Source organism: Bos indicus x Bos taurus, chromosome 3 (assembly GCF_003369695.1).
Source record: "Bos indicus x Bos taurus breed Angus x Brahman F1 hybrid chromosome 3, Bos_hybrid_MaternalHap_v2.0, whole genome shotgun sequence".
Classification (NCBI taxonomy): Eukaryota; Metazoa; Chordata; class Mammalia; order Artiodactyla; family Bovidae; genus Bos; species Bos indicus x Bos taurus.
The window spans coordinates 91599310-91618243 of record NC_040078.1 but is presented as its reverse complement, the minus strand read 5'-3'; the positions used below and the strand labels follow the sequence as shown (position 1 = coordinate 91618243).

General features: G+C 52.5%; 1 protein-coding gene across 1 annotated transcript in view; it reads left to right on the top strand.

The window, feature by feature from the left end:
- Positions 1-18934, top strand: part of LEXM (lymphocyte expansion molecule) — a 35806-nt gene that overhangs the window by 3130 nt on the left and 13742 nt on the right. Inside the window, exons 2-10 of the mRNA XM_027538250.1 lie at positions 1791-1942; positions 4107-4194; positions 4647-4811; positions 5002-5124; positions 10998-11135; positions 11273-11416; positions 13103-13264; positions 14296-14421; positions 17093-17226. Coding sequence (XP_027394051.1) covers positions 1791-1942; positions 4107-4194; positions 4647-4811; positions 5002-5124; positions 10998-11135; positions 11273-11416; positions 13103-13264; positions 14296-14421; positions 17093-17226 — 1232 coding nt within the window. The remainder of the gene's footprint in view (positions 1-1790; positions 1943-4106; positions 4195-4646; positions 4812-5001; positions 5125-10997; positions 11136-11272; positions 11417-13102; positions 13265-14295; positions 14422-17092; positions 17227-18934) is intronic.

Sequence of the window (18934 nt, the reverse complement as noted above, 5' to 3'; positions counted from 1 at the left end):
GAAGTTGGATTAGATTCATTTATTTGTTCACTAGTCATTCAAAAAATATTTGCTAAGCACATTCTCTGTGCCACATACTGCACCAGCAGTGAAGGACACACAGTCTCTGCCCCGGGCCTTCTGTAAGGTCCCTTTCCAAGGGCTAGGAATGACCTCTTATTATGCTTCTGCTATGGAGCGTACCTAAATGGCTCATTTAATCTTTATAGCAGTCTGGAGACACAGAGATTACTGGCTTTATTTTAAAGGTAAGAAAGGTGAGAAGCGGAAGAGGAAGTGACTTGCTCAAGATTGCACGTTGGGAAGGGGCAAAGTCAATGCTTGGATGACCTGGGGTGGCTGTCCTGTGTGTGTTCCTGAGTACTGATGCCTCCGACCTTCAGCTCAGCAGGGCAGCACGGATGCTCCAAGTGCTGTGGTCATGTGCCCGCCCAGCTTGGGGCCTGTGAGTCCAGATCATGGATTAAATGCTATATTGGGATGGCAAAAGGGTGTTGGGTGGGGCCTGGAAGGAGACCCACTGATCTGGTAATCCACTTCCACCACAGACTGGATGCAGGACCCCTAGGAAAGTTCTGTTTCTGGTTTCAGTCTTGTTTTCATCAAATGGTATATGACTCTTTGCCCTGCCTCAGCCTAAAACCCTTGGGAGGATCAAAGGCGATCACAGGAGATGATATTAGACAGTCTGTAGCATGACCCCAGGCCCTGGTGGAAGGTAAGGGAGGTTGAGAGGAGAGAGCTGATCATGCCTTAGGGGGGGCACATAACCTCAGTTCTTTTCTTTACCAAGCAAGATATACACACTCTTTAATGTTGAGTTTGAAATTCTTCTCCTCCAGGAAGAAATTCTTCTCCTCCTCCTCCTTCCCCAACCTACCCACCACCTGCAGTCTGGGTCAGAGACCTCCCTATCTTCTGGACCTGATCACACTGTGCAGTCACTGTTTCCCTCCACTAGACTGTCTGAGAAGGGGCCACATCTGGGTCCCAGACACCGTGCACATTGTCTGGCCAGAGTGGGTGTCATGGTGGGGGTAGGGTGGGTAATGGGGAGGAACAGAGTCCTGACTCCATCCCTGAAACACCTCCCCCAGCACCGATTTCATTCCTACCTTCCACGCTCTGGCTCCCTTTGCCTGTTCCCTCTTTCTCCTTCTCCTCACAGAGTGGAGAAGGAATGGGAGGCCCTTTGCCTAAGTCAAGACCTCCCCTGTGGGTCTCACTGGTCCCAACAGCATAAGGTGAACATTAAGAGGCCTTTGCTCTCCATCAGGCCCGGTGCAGGGTACTGGCATAAAGCAGGAAATCAGAATCAGTTCCTCAATTTATGGGGCTTCCCTGATGGCTCAGATGGTAAAGCGTTTGCCTGCAACGCGGGAGACCAGGGTTCCATCCCTGGGTCGGGAAGATTCCCCTGGAGAAGGAAATGGTAACCCACTCCAGTATTCTTGCCTGGGAAATTCCATGGACGGAGAAGCCTGGTAGGCTACAGTTGATGGGGTCGCAAAGAGTCGGCTGAGCGACTTCACTTTATTTCCTCAACAAATGACTCTAAAACTCTACCAAATGGCATCCATATTAACCACCATGAGCGGCCATTAAATCTACCGGGCTCGCCTGGAGGAAGGATGTCTGGCAAGGCAGCAGTGAAAATGTGCAGAGCCCAGTGGAAAAGTCGGGAACCTCGCGGGCGTGCCTGCCGGGGCGCTGCGCGGGCAAAGACGCAACACACACAGCACACGGGTTCTGGCGGATCACAAATCACAAGGCCTGGGTTGCCGTGGCAGCGGTGGCTGCAGTCGGCGGCCAGCTCGCGAGGCTGGCGCCGCGGAGGAGTCCCACGGCCCGAGTCCTGCGAGGACTTCGCCGCGAGGGGGCAGGCTAGCATCATGGCCACCAAGTGGTTCACCGGCGCGCCCTTCGGGGTGCAGAGCCACAGGTGGGGTGGGGTCGGAGGGGAGGGGGGAGCGGGAAAGAGGGCCTGTGACTGGAGGGCCTATGAAAGAGGGCTGGAGCCTGGGGACAGGGAGCGAAAAGTGGGGAGGGCTGGCAGTCAGGGGTGGCCCGGCGGGACTTTATATCCGCCTCCAGGCTCTGTGTTTCCCAGCCCAGAGTCCTTTAATTATCCTATTAAGTTGTTTAAAATCATTTCTGAAGGACCTACTATGTGCTGCTCAGAGAGACCAAGTGGCCTGGCCCATAGTAGGTCACTCAGCCCAAAAATCGCGCGTAGAATTTCAGCCCAGGTGTCTTTCTTCATTCATATGTATGATATGTATGTTGGGTATCAGTTCAGTTCAGTTCAGTGGCTCAGTCATGTCCGACTCTTTGCGACTCCATGGACTGCGGCACACCAGGCTTCCCTGTCCATCAATAACTCCTGGAGCTTACTCAAACTCATGTCCACGGAGTCACTGATGCCATCCAACCATCTCATCCTCTGTTGTCTCCTTCTCCTCCTGCCTTCAGTCTTCCCCAGCATCAGGGTCTTTTCCAATGAGTCAGTTCTTCACATCAGGTGGCCAAAGTATTGGAGTTTCAGCTTCAGTATCAGTCCTTCCAATGAATATTCAGGACTGATTTCCTTTAGGATGGACTGGTTGGATCTTCTTGCAGTCCAAGGGACTCTCAAGAGTCTTCTCCAACACCACAGTTCAAAAGCATCAATTCTTTGGTGCTCAGCTTTTTTTATAGTCCAACGCTCACATCCATACATGACCACTGGAAAAACCATAGCTTTGACTAGATGGACCTCTGTTGGCAAAGTAATATCTCTGCTTATTAATATGCTGTCTAGGTTGGTCATAACTTTTCTTCCAAGGAGCAAGCGTCTTTTAATTTCATGGCTGCAGTCACCATCTGCAGTGATTTTGGAGCACCAAAAAATAAATAAATAAATAAAGTCAGCCACTGTTTCTAATGTTTCCCCATCTGTTTGCCATGAAGTGATGGGACTGGATGCCATAATCTTAGTTTTCTGAATGTTGAGTTTTAAGCCAACTTTTTCACTCTCCTCTTTCACTTTCATCAAGAGGCTCTTTAGTTCTTCTTCACTTTCTGCCATAAGGGTGGTGTCATCTGCATATCTGAGGTTATTGATATTTCTCCTGGCAGTCTTGATTCCAGCTTGTGCTTCTTCCAGCCCAGCATTTCTCATGATATACTCTGCATATAAGTTAAATAAGCAGGGTGACAGTATACAGCCTTGATGTACTCCTTTCCCTATTTGGAACCAGTCTGTTGTTCCATGTCCAGTTCTAACTGTTGCTTCTTGACCTGCATACAGATTTCTCAGGAGCATCTTGGTGTACCCAAGATATATATATATATATCTATATCTTGGGTGTACCATATATATATATCTTGGGTATACCATATATATATATGCACTATGCTGTGCTTAGTGGCTCAGTGGTGTCCAGTTCTTTTCGACCTCATGAACAGTAGCCTGCCCAGGCTTCTCTGTCCAGGGGATTTCCCAGGAAAGAATGCTGGAGTGGGTTGCCATTTTCTTTTCCAGTGGATCTTCCTGACCCAGGGATGGAACATGCATCTCCTGCGTTAGCAGGTGGATTCTTTACTACTGCAGCTATTGGGAAGCCCCATCTATATCTATGTTTATATCTATATCTCTATATAAATGTCACCTACTATGTGCCAGGGTCAGTTCTAGCATCTGGGAATGAAACAACAAAATAGCAAAACCCTTGCTCATGAGCTTGCCTTCTTATGGGAGAGGTGGCTGGAGTGGACAATAAGCAAAAAGAAAGAAAAATATATAAAGTACTAGATAGTGATAAGGGCTATGGAAAAACAGACAGTGGGGAGGACGAGCTGGTAGGTGCTGGAGCGGGGGTGGGGTTGCACTGAGAAGGTGACTTTTGAGTGAAGGTCCTCAGCAGGGGGTAGGTGACCAGACTAGGGTGGAGTCTAGGGAGAGGGAACAGAAGTACAAAGGCCGAGAGGAGGCAGCAGCCCTGTTCATCTCATCTTTCATGGGCCAGCTCCAAAGTCACCTCCCCTGGGACACCAACTCCCTTCCTTGCCCCCTAGTCTTCCCTCATCAGGGCTGGGCGCCTTTCACTGGGTGTCTGTCCTCCCAGGTTTGATGTCTCTGCTGTTTATCCCAACCAGAAGAAGCTAAGCACCTTCACGGAAGCTCCGTACTCCAGGGTTTACTCTGTGGACGTGGTAAGTTTGCCCAGCTTCCTGACTCTCCCACGTGGTCTGGGCACTGTCCCTCTGAGTCCCCCACCATGGCAGATGAGCTCAGCTCTGAAAGGGGCATGTCTCACACCCCTCGGTGCCTCAGCCCACAGCTCAGGGCTTGGCTCAGAGCTGGGCTTTCAAGGTGTTTGATAAACACAAGACTGAATGAAAAGAGTGTGGGTTGGAACCACAGAGACAGTGGGTTCCACTGGCAGCTCTTGCACAGAGTGGCCACGGGCCCTCTCTGAAGTGCAAGGGGGCTAGCGACAGAGGATGTCAGGGTCACACCTTGAGTGCCAGGCTGGGGGCTGCAGGAGGGGCCCCACAGACATTGCCTGTCCATTCTCAGGTCAGGGTGACAGCATGGCAAGGACTTGCTCTGCGGATGGACTGGTGGGTGCGCCTGGCCCCGCTCTGACTCCATTCTGGCTCAGTCCCACATAGGACCTGGGACCTATGGCTTTAAGGAGACCTGCTTCAGCAACGAGAAACTGAAGAAAGAGGTGGGCACAGGCTGGGCCAAGGCCCAGGAAGCCACCCGGCTGACCCAGCTGCCCCACTTCCAGTACCAGGCCATCATGAAAGAGAAGCGGCAGCAGGTGAGGCCCCTGGGGCCCCATCCCGCCCCGTTCCGGGCACCGGGTCCTCCCGTGCAGCCCTAGGGTGGCCTGCAGTGTCCTTCCATGCCCAGGTAGAGCTCCTCCTTTAAGGAACACACCATCCCCTGGGGTCCTGCCCACATGGACACGGGTGTAAAGTTCTTACCTCTTCTCTGTTCTCCTGGGGCAGAAGGAAAAGCTGGGGCCTGGCTCGTACAACTTCAAAGACTTCCTAGAAGAGCTGCAGTCAAAACCAGGCAGCACTCGTGGGCTGCTCAGCTCTGGGGAGATTCGCTTCCGAGGACTCATTGGGGTAGGTGTTCTCATATGTGGAGTGGGAGCCCTCCCACTGTCTCCTCTGGAGTATGCACCTGGCTGGGGCTGGAAGCACACTTTCACCTATGGTCTCCTTGCCAGGCTTGGCTAGGCTCTCCTCTGAGACCCCACAGCCCCTCTGCTTCCAGCGCCACCTCTTTGAGCCCACTGGCTGTCGTAGGGTCCTATTGTCTCCCCCACCAGACCAGGAGCTCTCTGATGGCAAGAAAGGGTCTGGTTCATCTTTGAGTCACCAACACAAAGCCAGGCACACAGTAGGCGTGCAGCAAACTCATCCATCTCTATAGCCATCTATCCAGCAAATAATGATGGAGCGCCCTCTAGTGCCACATACTGTTCTAGGCCCTGGGGTTCCAGCAGTGACAATGACAAGGTCCCTGCCCCCATGGAGCTCTGGTCCTAGTGGTAGTAACAATAGTACAAAGAAGCAAATCACATATAATCTGAGCCATGAGGGAAAATGAGACAGGGAGAGATACGAGTGATGGAGGTGCCATTTATAGGGTAGGTCTTCCCTGACTACCCTATAAATGGCACCTGGCACCCCACTCCAATACTCTTGCCTGGAAAATCCCATAGACGGAGGAGCCTGGAAGGCTGCAGTCCATGGGGTTGTGAAGAGTCGGACACGACTGAGCGACTTCACTTTCACTTTTCACTTTCATGCAATGGAGAAGGAAATGGCAACCCACTCCAGTGTTCTTGCCTGGAGAATCCCAGGCACGGGGGAGCCTGGTGAGCTGCGGTCTATGGGGTCACACAGAGTCAGACACGACTGAAGCGACTTAGCAGCAGCAGCAGCAGCAGCAGGGAAGACCTCTGGAAGGAGGTGGCATTTGAGCCAAATCTGTGTAGGTGCTCAATGGAGACTCATGGAATCTGTGAGTCAGGGTGGAGGAGGCGAGAGCAGAGGGGTGAGGACCCAGACATGAGGACCTTTGACAAGGTGGAGGCCCCAGGTTTGATTCCAGGTGCTGCTGGAGGACAGTGGAGAAGGGTTTGATGTTGGGGGGGGTGGTTGGAGGCATTCAGATAGGAGGTGATGGTGGTGAGAGGTGGGGGTGGCAGGAGGGCTGCATGGTGTCGTGTGGGTAGGGATGGCCATCTCATGGGGGGAGGACACTGAGTGGGCACTGCCTCTATAAGGCAGCAAGGGCAGAGATGGGGTCACACCCACACTGCCAGCACGCCCCCCTCCCCGGCCCCCATGCTGTGCTGGACACCCCATCCTCCTCCCTCCTCCGTGTGCCATGAGCTCTCAACACGGGGGCTTTGCTCCTGCTCTTGCCCTACCAGCAATGCTGTTCCTCCTCCCGCAGCCCCTTCACCTAAGGGCTCCCTCCACCCCCCTCAGCTCTCAGCTCCGAGGTCTGACCTGACCCTGTGAGATGCCACCCTGTCCCAGGAGCCCCGACTGTGGCTGTGTTCAGTGTGTCTTTCTCCCAGAGCACAGCAGCCCCCAAGGGTGGACACATCTGCCCGGTTGATTCGTTGCAGAATTCCCTGGTCCTGGCAGCACCTGGCACATAGTAGGCACGAGGTAGGTCTTTGTGTACTAAGGGCACACCTGCCTGCTAAGTACCCATTCTCTGAAACACTCTTGATTTTTTTTTTTATAACCACTCCAGACCAGTCCTTGGAGGCTCAGAGAAGATAAATGTCTTGCCCCAGTGGGCCAAGCAGGCAAGGAGGGGGGATGTCCAACCACAAAGGCAGGGCCTTTCCTCCACACCTCTTCACCGTGAAAACACTTATGGAGCCTGGAGATTATTCGTTGCCCCATTCAGGGGATGTACACATGCATCCTCAGGTGCAGAAGCTGTAACTGCCCTGTAGGAGAGGGGCTGTCTGGAGGCATTGAAAAATGAGTCACTACCTTCAAATCTAAAGCAATAATAGCTGACACTAACACAGCACTCGACACGTGCCAGGCACCGTTCTAGCACCTGAGTATACTAATTAATGTAGTCCTCACAACAACCTATGAAGCAGGCACTATCATCTCCACTTTACAGACAGAAAATGAGCACAGAGAGGTTAAGTGACTGCCCTCGGTCACAGAGCTACTCAGTGGCAGAGGCAAGATTGAATCCAAGGTCTCCACGTATAACCACTGCACTTGATTCACTTGCGTTGTCCCTTGACGATATGTGGAGGACAAGGTCTGATGTCAGAGCCCAGCCCTGTTGAAGGCAGAGGATTTGGGGGAACAGATCAGATGCTGGCTGTTTCCTCCTGGTCCTCAACACTGGGGCTTCTGGGAGGGCTGGCTGAGCAGGTGAAGGTCCCATGGCCTGTCCCTCCCTTCCAGCTGTCTCTCCTCCCCTCTGGTCCCCATATCTGCTGCTGCGGTAACTCACTAGGCCCTGCGGGATTTCTCTGAGCTGCCCTCCTGGGCTCAGGGCCAGACAGTGAGTTTCAAGGAGGGGGCACTGAGCAGGGGGAGCTCACATCCAAGGCCTGCTTTTCTCACTGTCATCTTGCTGTGAGTCCTGGACTGGCCTCCTCTGGCCTCTGGTCCCTGCAGTCGTACCCCCACTGCTGGTGGGACAGGCCTACAGATGCCACCTGTACAGGCTGCTGACTTCCCCGTGGGGGCCTCCCCAGTGCCAAGGTCAAAGCTCTGGGTGCCTGCTTGAGGGCCTGTGAATCCTTCCCCAGAGAGGATAGGGCTGATGAGCCACACCCTGCAAAGTCAACGCCTTCTCTGCTGGCCTGGGATCTGCCTCCATCCCCCTCCTAGTACGCTCTGCATTCCCTGGGCTGTGGGGACACCAGGATTCCCAGCTTTGGAGTCCCTTCATCAGTTTCTCTCCTCGGCTCCTCTTTCCCAGGCCCCACCCTCCCACCACCCTCTTCCTTTTTTTTTCCTCCCTTGAGACAGCATCATGCTGCTGCTAAGTCACTTCAGTCGTGTCCGACTCTGTGCCCCATAGACAGCAGCCCACCAGGCTCCCCGGTCCCTGGGATTCTCCAGGCAAGAACACTGGAGTGGGCTGCCACTTCCTTCTCCAATGCATGAGAGTGAAAAATGAAAGTGAAATCGCTCAGTTGTGTCCGACTCTTAGCGACCCCATGGACTGTGTAGCCCACCAGGCTCCTCCATCCATGGGATTTTCCCAGGCAAGAGTACTGGAGTGGGGTGCCATTGCCTTCTCCAACAGCATCATACTTGTTTTTTATTTATTTATTTTTGCTGTGCACCTTCTTAAGCACCCCCCACCCCCCATACCTCAGAATCAAGTCTGGACACCCTGCTTGGCTTTCAGGGCCATCCCACTCTCTTCTAGCGTACCTCTCCCATTGTCTCAAAGGCGCTCTTCCTGCCCCCTCTACCTGGGGGACCTGTCCCTCCCCGTTCATCTTCTGGGATCCTTCTTCTTCTTCACGGTCCAGCTGAAAAAAATTACAAGTGACAATTTCTCCATTCCCACACACCTCTCCCCCCAGAATTAATCACTCCTGCTTAGGTCCCCAAGGCCTGAAACAACATTCTAGCTAAAATCAGGGGTGTTTACACCAGCCCACATGTGTTACTGCACCTCTGATCCTGAAGGGTCGAAGGGAGAGGTGGCGCTTTGTTGACAGAGTGCCAGCCCTGGGCTCTTCTTGGCCTCTGAGCTCCCTGAGCAGCTGCTCTTGCTGCTTTGTTATGACCCGCACGTCTAAGTTCTCCCCAGAGGTCATGATGCTCACTGTCTGGGAAACAGTAGAGGATCAGAAAGATCACACATGGATTTAGAAGGTAAAACCCTTGCACTGGCGCTAGTGGTAAAGACCTCACCTGCCAATGCTGGGGATGTAAGAGGCCTGGGCTTGATCCCTGGGTCGGGAAGATCCCCCGGAGAAAGAAACAGCAGCCCACCCCAGTATTCTTGCCTTAGACAGGAAGAGTGGCAGTAACAGCACTCCCCACTCCCAGCAAGGGCAGGATAAGGCTCTTTGTGCTAGACGGGGAGACTCAGGCTAGCCACGCAGCTGGAAGGGGCAGAGATGGGGTCTGAACCCCGGAATGCTGTCTGGCTTCACCGCTAGTCCCTTTTGTCAGCACCAAGGGACTGGTAGGTTGCAGTCCATGGGGCTGTACAGAGGTCAGACACGACTGCAGCGACTTAGCACGCACACACACCCCTTTCCAGAGGGGGGACCTTGGACACAAGGTTTCCCTCTCTGAGACTCAGTTTCCCCATCCGTTGATTGCAGTGGCACTGATCCGATCTCATCAGGTTGCTTCTAGGGCCAAGATGTTAAGGCTTGTAAAGCACCTAATACTTGATGCCAGGACCCACTTTCCTACTTTGGGGCTTTTCTCCTGAACACATCTGGAAACCCTGGGCCCTGGAAGAAGGCAAAGAGCAGTCTTGCTCCTCTGAGGGTGAACAAATCTGATGCCCTCTGTGGCCTGACTCTCCCAGCAAAGCTCCCTGTTCTCTCTGCCTGGCCTAGTTCTGGGCTGCTTTCCGGGAGGTTCCAGGGCTGGAGGGAGGCAGGGCTGAGCCATCATCTGTGGAGCAGCAGCGACTCCATGTGGCTAAAAGATGCAATGCAGCAGCAAACATCCTGCCAGATCTTTACCCAAAGATGGCCCCTCTCCCACCCACCCACCCACCCGTCTACCCACCTACCTTGCAGGGTGGCTCTCTTCATTACACCTAGAAAGGCCATACCTCTGACCCTGGCAGTTGTTGCAGCCAGGGTCATTCCGACCCAGATGGTCATTCCACCCATGACCAGTTCTCAACCTCTCTTACCTCTTTCTCCACCACTTCCCACTCCCCCAACCCCCTCTGTCAAGATAGCTACCCGACTCTGACTATCAGATATTGGCATGTGCTATGGGCTGAGAATGTGCAGGAGGCTCTAATGACATTATTTCCTTTCATTTTCATTACCCTGGAAGAAAGTACCACTGTCCCTGTGCTTACAATATGGACCATGAGGCTAAGGAGGGTCTTTAAGTGGCATGCCCAAGATCACTCAACTAGGAAGCAGAGGGGCCAGGATTCGAACCTGGGACTCCAGATACCTCCAGGTCACAGCACTGTTCACAGAACAGTGGAAAACCCATTCGTATAAATGCAGGGCTACGACACCGGGGTATGTATAATGGATGGGATTTCTGAGATCACCAAAGCAAGTGGCTGTCTAAGAGAGATGACATTTGAGCTGACTTTGCAGGACTAGAATCTTCCAAGGTCAAGAAGACAGGAAGGGTGGCAGTAACGGCACAAGCAAGCAAAGGCAGGGAGTTTGGCAGACTGCGTATGTTTGAGGACCAGCAAGAACCTCACTTTAGCTGAAGTGTCAGACCTAGGAAGGGAGCTGTGAGGGATAAGTTGGACAGACTAGTGGGGCCTCAGGGAAGAATCTGAGCTTTTTTATTTCTTATTTTTTGTGGCTGTGCTGAGTCTTTGCTGTGTGCAGGCTCTCTGGTTGTGGTATTCAGGCCTCTCACTGCAGCGGCTTCTCTTGCCGTGGAGCGCAGGCTCCAGGTGCACGGGCTTCGGCAGTCGCAGCCCAAGGACTCAGTAGTTGCGGTGCACAGACTTAGTTGCTCCGCAGCATGTGGGATCTTCCGGGACCAGGGATGGAACCCGCGTCCCCTGCACTGGCAGGTGAATTCTCATCCGCTGTGCCACCAGGGAAGTCTCGAGAATCTGAATTTCGGAACTGAAGTCTTGAGCGGTGGCAGAGGCCCGCAGGCCCGCAGTGCTGTGTGTTTCTGGAAGGCAGTTAACATGCAGGGTCTCTGACAATCCCGTTCCCCTCTGGGGGGCATCTCTCCCTCAGGTGCACACAGTAGCACAAGGAGTGGGACTAATGGCCTTTGTATCCCTCCCCCACCCCCAGAACTACTATCCAGGGCCTGGAAATTATGGGGAGAAGGGCAACCCATTCACGAAGCTGGAGGAGAGTGCCTGGAACCGGTCTCACTCCGAGGGCCTCATGTGCAGAATGGCCAACAAGCCGCCCCCCTTGGCTCATCAGGTATCCCCCTCACCTGGCCAGGCCTCACCCAGCTTCCTGTACAGCCCTGGGTGGGGGGAGTCCCAGGGCAGATGGGGAACCTGAGGCCCCAAGAGGGTGATGTACCTGTAGGGATTGTCCTCTGTGTTCTGTTCCAGGGGAGTGGTCTGGCACCGGGCACGTACACCTTTAAAAGTGGCATCGAAGTGTGCCTGGCAAAAATCACGGGCACCCGTGGCCCCTACGACATTTTCTCTGGTGACCGAAGCAAGCCCCAGCCTTACGGACATTACTCTGTGCAGGTGTGTGCCAGACGGGCTGTGCCTTCCCCGGCAGGAAGACCAGCCTCGCTCATCCACAGCACCTTGTGTGCCAGGCTCTGCGAGGGGGAGGTGGGGGAACAGGGGGCCCTCCCCATATCCTGCTCACTCCCCACTCCCAGCAACGGAGGGATAAGGCTCTTTGTGCTAGATGGGGAGATTGAGGTTAGCCACGCAGCTGGAAGAGGCAGAGCCGGGATTTGAACCCCAGGACGCTGTCTGGCTTCACCACCAGTCCCTTCTTGTCTGCACCAGCGTGAACTACAGAGGAGGTGCAAGTGGTCACAGTGCCAGGCCTGGAGGCCACCAGGCTTGCTGAGACCTGGATGGTGCAGCCTGGGTGTCCTGCTGTTTTACAAACACTTGCAGCCACCGCAGACCCAGCTAAGCTGTCTGGGTTAGTGGCAGAGAACTGGAGGGTCAAGAGAAGAAACTGAGGTAGAATTTTAGCTTGGTGCAACCATTTCCTGCACCCACCAAATCCTGTTATGTGATTCCCTAGCACCCTGGGCTTTGCTTTCATAGCAACTGGAAGAATCTGCCTGCATTGCAGGAGACACAGCTTCTATCCCTGGGTTGGGAAGATCCTCTAGAGAAGGGAATGGCAACCCCCTCCAGTATTCTTGCCTGGAGAATTCCATGGACAGAGGGGCCTGGCGGGTTGCAGTCCATGGGATCACAAAGAGTTTGACACGACTAAGCGACTAACACTTTCACTTTATCTAACTCCCGTTACGCATGTAACTCATGTGTACCTTGGTCCAGGTAATTGCCTAGCTGCAGGGGAACCTCCCCCTGTGGTACTTACATTTTAATGCAAAAAGAAACACAATCACAAGTGAAAACTAGGCAGAGTGTTAGCAGGAGGTGGAGCCTACGATCAAGGCCTCAGGAGTGCTAGGACATGAGGGGTGGTGGGTGGTGGTGAAATGCTGATATACTTTTGGCCCCTCCCTGCAACCTGGCTTCTCCCTGTGGTCTCCCAGTCCTCCTGATGACCAGCTGATAAGGTGTCCTGCACAGCATAGGGTCCTTGGACCCTTCTCAGGCCCTACAGCCAATGCCCAGTCCACAGGATAAGATTTTGTGTTATTGAAAAAATAGGCATTTTCAAGAGCAGTTTTAGGTTCACAGCAAAACTGAGCAGAAAGTACAGGTTCTCATATGTCCTCTGCACCCCCTACATGCACAGCCCCCTACTATCAGTAATCCACACCAGAGGGGAATATTTGTTACAGACAATGAGTCTACATGGACACATTATCACCTGAAGTCCATAGCTTATGTTAGGGTTCACTCTTGGTGTTGTGTGTTCTATGGGTTTGGATAAATGTATAATAACACATATCTACCATTATAGTGTCATACAGAGTAGTTCCACTGCCCTAAGAATCCTGAGTGTTCCCCCATCACACTGGTTTGTATGTATTTGGACTATCGCTCCTGCTTAGAATAAATGTCAGTAAATGTCCACGAAGCAAGTGGAAGAAGTAGATGAAGGCAAGCTGGGCTGCAGGGTGTAGCACACAGGAGGGGCTGTTCGAGACCCCCACCTGCCTGCCCCGCCACCGGCTGGACCCCCTGCTTGTCTCTGTGGGGAGGCTCTGGAAACACAGACCTTGCTTTTCTTGGCATAACAGATCTCTTTTATCCCCCTCTGTTTCTCAGAAAAAAAGACCCAGGGAACTGACGAATTTCCAGAGCTTCGTGGAGGAGCTTAACCTGCATCACAATAAGAGGCGTGGAGTTTTTTCAAAAGTTCCTCGCAACCCGCAAACCCCTACAGAAAGAATCTACTGGACCACCCTTAGCCAGTGCCCCCGAAAACTAGTCAGTGTCCCCGCTGTGGCCTTCCTTCCCTCTTTTCTTGGAAGGGGACTCCCTATGCAGAGGCAGGGTGGGATGGAGGTGGCTATTTCAGGGGAAAGCCCAGGTTTGGGTCCCAGACTCACCTAGTTCCCAATCCTGGTCTGGTACTCACTGGTCTCAATGGGTCAGTCTCTCTCACTCTCTGAGCTTTGGTTTACACACTTGTCCTGTGAGAGTGACCAGGTGGCTGTGAGAATTCAATGAGGTTAGTACTAGAGTCTCTAGCAAGGAGCCTGGCAGCCGGGAAGTGCTCAGCGGGCATTTCTGCCCCTCTCTCCCCTGCAGAGAGGATGAGGGGAAATCTGGAGGTGGGCTGAGTGTAAGAAGCACACACCTGTTCCGTTCAGAGGAGTGGTGGGCTCCTCTCTGAGGGCTCAGCAGCCAGTGATCTGAGTAGCTTCTGGACTTTAGTTGACCCCCACGCATGGTCTGCCCCCCATAGATCGCTGAGGGCTTGGGAAGGTGAGGGGGTGGAGAGGAATGAGCAAGGGTACCAATACTTCCTGAATACCTGCTCTGGGCCAGGCACCTTTCAGCCTCCTTGAGGAAGGGATTGTCTTTTACATTTCATGAAAGAAAACAGGCCCAGAGATCAGAAGGGATTTGCCCAGGCTCCCAGCAAAGGGGAAAAGGAGCTGGGAGTGGAGCCCAGCTCAACTAGCTCCAAAGTCTGAGTGGCTTCCGCTCCCCAGGCTGGGTTCTGGAACACCTCTCTGGACCCTGCCAGACCCGGAGGGCCCCCACCCCGGGAATCTGGAAAGAGGTGTCAGGCTGATGGGCAGGGACAGAGCGGGTAGCAGGGGTCATGAGGGCACCGCAGGGCCCCTTCACCCCTAGAGAATGGGCTCCAGGTGAGTTGGGGGTAGCTGGGTGCCTCCCAGTATTCTTGGCTCCAGGCCCAGGGCTGCCAGGTAGGTGAGGTCACCTGCCCTGGCCCCAGGCTGACCAGCGCCTGCCCTCTCAAGCTTCCGGCCTTCATTCCTCTCTCCTAGGCTACATCTGGTCCTGGTATGTGGCTTCCTCCAGAGAAGGAGTGCAAACGCACCAGCCAGCCTCCCTTCCTGCTGTCCTCCAAGCGGACAGGCGCGAAGGCCTACCAGGTGATCACGGGAAACTGGGCGAGTAGGTCTTTGTGGGGGGCACACAGTGAGGGGCAGGGAACCCTCTCCAGGTAGCCCTGGAAACTGATGCTCCGAGGGAGTGGATCCCACCTGCTTTTCCGACCAGGTGGGTGACTAACACCTACCCCCGCTGTCTCATTGCTCTAAGGCAGTGGTTTTTCAAACTTGGGTGGGCATTAGCATCACCTGGAGGGCTTCCTAAAATACAGATGGCTGGGCTGCAAACCAGAGCTTCTGATTCAGTAAGCCTGGAGCGGGGCCCAGGAACATGCATTTCTAATGAGTTCTCAGGCCATGCTGATAGTGCTTGTTCCAGGGACCAGTTGGAGAACCACTGTGCTAATGGACATCACCCAGAACCATCACACTCTTATTTTCCAGGGGAATGCTCCCTCCATTGTCTTTGTGTTTGTCTTGGGGCCTCAGGGATACCTGAGGGAGTTGGCCCATTTCTCGTCTCCGGTTAAGCAAGGGCCCTCCTGACCCTTCTCCCCTCCCCACCAGTGGCAGCCGCCCCGCGTGTAAGATGTCATCGTCAGCTTGTTGGTGTTCCTGTAAGACAGCCACACTCTTGAGCTCGTGTGCCGGCCTTCTGCATTTGCTAGATGGCATTGAGTATTCTGTTTCTCATTCCTGCCCTTCACTTTCCAAGCCCGCCTTTTCCTGTGGTCTGATAACCATAAAGAAATGAGCATGAGTCCTAAATGAGTAGCTCCACAACAGGTCACAAAATGGACTCATTGTGCAATGGTCCCCCAGAGGGTTGAAGAACGTTTTCAGCCCCCCAGGGCCACCCCCTCAACCTCTGTCCCCATCAGGTGGTTCCTGTCCTGACTTCCATTAGCACAGGTTAGTTTTGCCTGTTTCCAAACAGCTGGGTATTTTTTTTAAATCAGTCAAGATCTTTTAATAGACAGTGCAAACTATAATTTCCTCTGAATATAAATGTATGCACGTTTCCAATAAATTACCTATCACTTATCACAAATGGCAACAAGGACCTTAGAGCCATGTTAGAAAAATGTCTAGCGGGAATTTAACAACCTCACGTGCTCTCAAGAGAACACTGTCCATTTCAAATTAGCGTCACAAACTCCAAAAAGACTGGGGGAGTGGGAGTGAGGAGTGGGCCAGAGTGGGAAACACAGGGGCCAGTACACAGGTGACGGACAGAAATATAGCTCTCGAGGAAACCAAAATCAGACGCATTATTACAGTTTAGGACAAGGAAAAGCCTTGGTTTTAGGAAAAAAAACAACAACCCAGGGCTTCTCTGGCCCAGAACAGCTTCCTGAAACTGACATGGTTGCTGCTCCCGCGTGGCTAGCGCCACCCCCTGCCCCTCCGCTCTCTGCAGCTGTGTATTTTTAAGCTGTGTATTTCTCCAGGTTTCCCTGGGAACATCTTGCCACTAAGCTCTTCCTGCCCCATCTCGCATCCCCAGACCCCAATTCTCCCCCTTCTGCTCCACCTTTTCATCTCCCAGTGATATCTCGGCCCCCGTGTGCCAGTACCCCCTGCCCCATTCTGTTCTTGTGAGGTCGAGCCAGTCAAGGCCCCACGTCTTCCTTTTCTCACCTCCAGCTTGCACCTCCTACAGGGGGAGGGTCATCACTTGGAGACCCAGTCTGACCTTGGGACAGATTCTGTACGGATAGCGGGTTCCTGTCCTGCCTTCCTCCTGCCCTCACTAGTCACAATGGACAGGCAACATCTCCCCTCTGAACCTCTCCACGAGGGCTTCTTATACCTACAACCCAAGTTTCTGGGTGGGATGGGGTATTCAGTTCAGTTCAGTTCAGTCGCTCAGTCCTGTCCGACTCTTTGCGACCCCATGAATTGCAGCACGCCAGGCCTCCCTGTCCATCACCAACTCCCAGAGTTCACTCAAACTCACGTCCATCGAGTCGGTGATACCATCCAGCCATCTCATCCTCTGTCGTCCCCTTCTCCTCCTGCCCCCAATCCCTCCCAGCATCAGAGTCTTTTCCAGTGAGTCAACTCTTCGCATCAGGTGGCCAAAGTACTCGAGTTTCAGCTTTAGCATCATTCCTTCCAAAGAACATCCAGGACTGATCTCCTTTAGAATGGACTGGTTGGATCTCCTTGCAGTCCAAGGGATGGGGTATTAACTTCCTACATAAGGTAGCAAAGCTGCCATAACAAAGTATCACAAACCAGATGGCTTGAAACAACAGAAATTTACCCTCTCACAGTTCTGGGAGCCAGAAGTCTGAAATCCAGGTATCGACAGAACCACATTTCCTCTGAAACCTGTAGGGGAGATCCTTCCTGCCCTCTTTCAAGCTGCTGGTGGTGGCTGGTGATGCTTGGAACTGCTTGGCTTGTAAATGCCTTGCTGCAGACCCTGCCTCCATTTTGAATGGCCATCTCCCCACTGTGTGTCCCTGCTTATGAGGACACTGGTCACATTGGAGGAAGGACACACCCTACTCCAGTATGAGCTCATCTTAGCCGGTAATACCTGTAGCTATTTCCAGATAAGCTCACACTCTGAGGTACTGGGGGTTAGGACTCCACCTATCTCTTTGGGGAACATAATTCAATCTGTAACAGATGGAATAGGGAGACGGGGGGGAGACTGGAGATTGAGTCTCCAGGCCAGGCATCCAGCTTGCTAATGTCCTGCCTCCTGTCTCTGGTGCAGAACCCCGTAGGGGTGGGTCGCTACCTCAACACTCAGCTGTTGGAGACAAAGGACTGTCGGCAGCGATACCGGTCCCTGTTCATGGGTGGATCCAAGCGCTACCCCTCGGACCCAGTGCGGGAGATGATCATGCAGTGAGTGTCGCTGGAGCTCCAGCAGAGGGCCAGGGCACGGAGGGGCTTACTCTGGGCTGGGCGGGGGTGTGCTCATGCTTGGTTCCCATGGGAACACAGCTGCTGTCCCTAGGGCCAGCCAAACAGCTGTGGCAATGGAAAGAGTTCAGATGCCAGCTCTGATGCGTACTGGCTGTGGGAGGTAGGGCACATCAATCAACCTCTCTGAGCCTCATTTCCCTCAGCTGTCAAATGAGTGGAGGACTGTGAGATACTCTGTCCATAGCTGGTGGTAAGGAGGAAAGGAACTCGATGGACACGGACTCCCTCACCCACAACCCACACAGTCTAGGATTGCCTTGAGTGCCGTCACCATGGGGCGTCTATTTCTTGGTGTTGAAAATGGGGTTGGTAAAACTCATCTCAGGAAGTTGGGAAACCTAAGAAAAAATATGCATGAAATACCATGGCTGACTGTCAAACTGTGAATGTTAGCTGCCTCCATGTTTTACTAAACTAAGATGCTGTGCCACCAGTTGCCATGCAATCTCAACTTCAGGAATGTTAAAAGGTGAATAAACATGAACTTAAGAATTGGAAATTCCATTGCTGGAAATTCTCGTGTGGGCATGAAGACCATATTCCATGGGACCAGATCTCTCAGGGAAAACCAGCTTTTGTATATAGATATATATGTGTCTTTAATCAAAGTGGACCCATGTCTTCCTTCTTGATTGACACCCATGCTTTTATGGCTTCCTTAGAAAGGATAATGGGAGGTGACATTGTTGATAGGCTGCATGCCTGAAAAAGATTCTTTTTCCTCCCTGCACAGCTGATCAGTAGTTTGGTTGGAAATAAAATTTTAGTTGGAAATAATTTTCCCTGAGAATTTTGAAGGCTTTGCTCCATTGCCTTCGACCTTCAAGTGTGGTTGTTAACAATTTCAATGCCATCGTGGTTTTCCTGTCCTTTGTAGGCAACCTGCACCTTCCTATCTGGAAGTTTGTGGGATCCTCTTTCTGTCCCTCTGTCCCTTGTGTACTGAAATTTCATGATAACAGGTCTGAAAAAAGTGTGAAAGTGCTAGTTATTCAGTCGTGTCCGACTCTTTGTGATCCCATGGACTGTAGCCCGCCAGGCTCCTCTATCCATGGAACTCTCCCGGCAAGAATACTGGAGTGGATAGTCATTCCCTTCTCCAGGGGATCTTCCCAGCCCAGGGACTGAACCCAGGTCTCTTGCACTGCAGGCAGATTCTTTACCTTTTGAGCCACCAGGGAAGTCTTAGATGATGGGTCTAGTGTGAGTTTATTTTCATCCATTGTTTTGGGTCCTTGATGCGTTCCTTCCTTCTGGAAGCTTAGGACCTTCTATTCTGGGAGAATTTTTTGTGTTTTTGTCTTTGGTGATTTCCTGTCTTCTGTGTTCTCTCCTCTCTTTTTTAGATGAATGGTAGACATTCTGGCTTGATGCTCTGTTCTTCTTTTTTTTCCTTGTTTCTTATTTCTGCCTTTTTTGTCCTACTTTTTTTTTTTTTTTAACATTTCAGACCCTGCTATTGCCTTTTGAAAATTTGAATCTCATCTTTTTAAGTTTCCGAGGGTTCTTGTGCAGTGTGGATTCCTTTTTTATCTTCTCCTAGCCCCTGGTTCTGCATGCAGGGTGTTCTTTCATTTAAGGACGACAATGACAGTCTTCTTTCCTTTTCCTTTTGCTCCCTGCATTG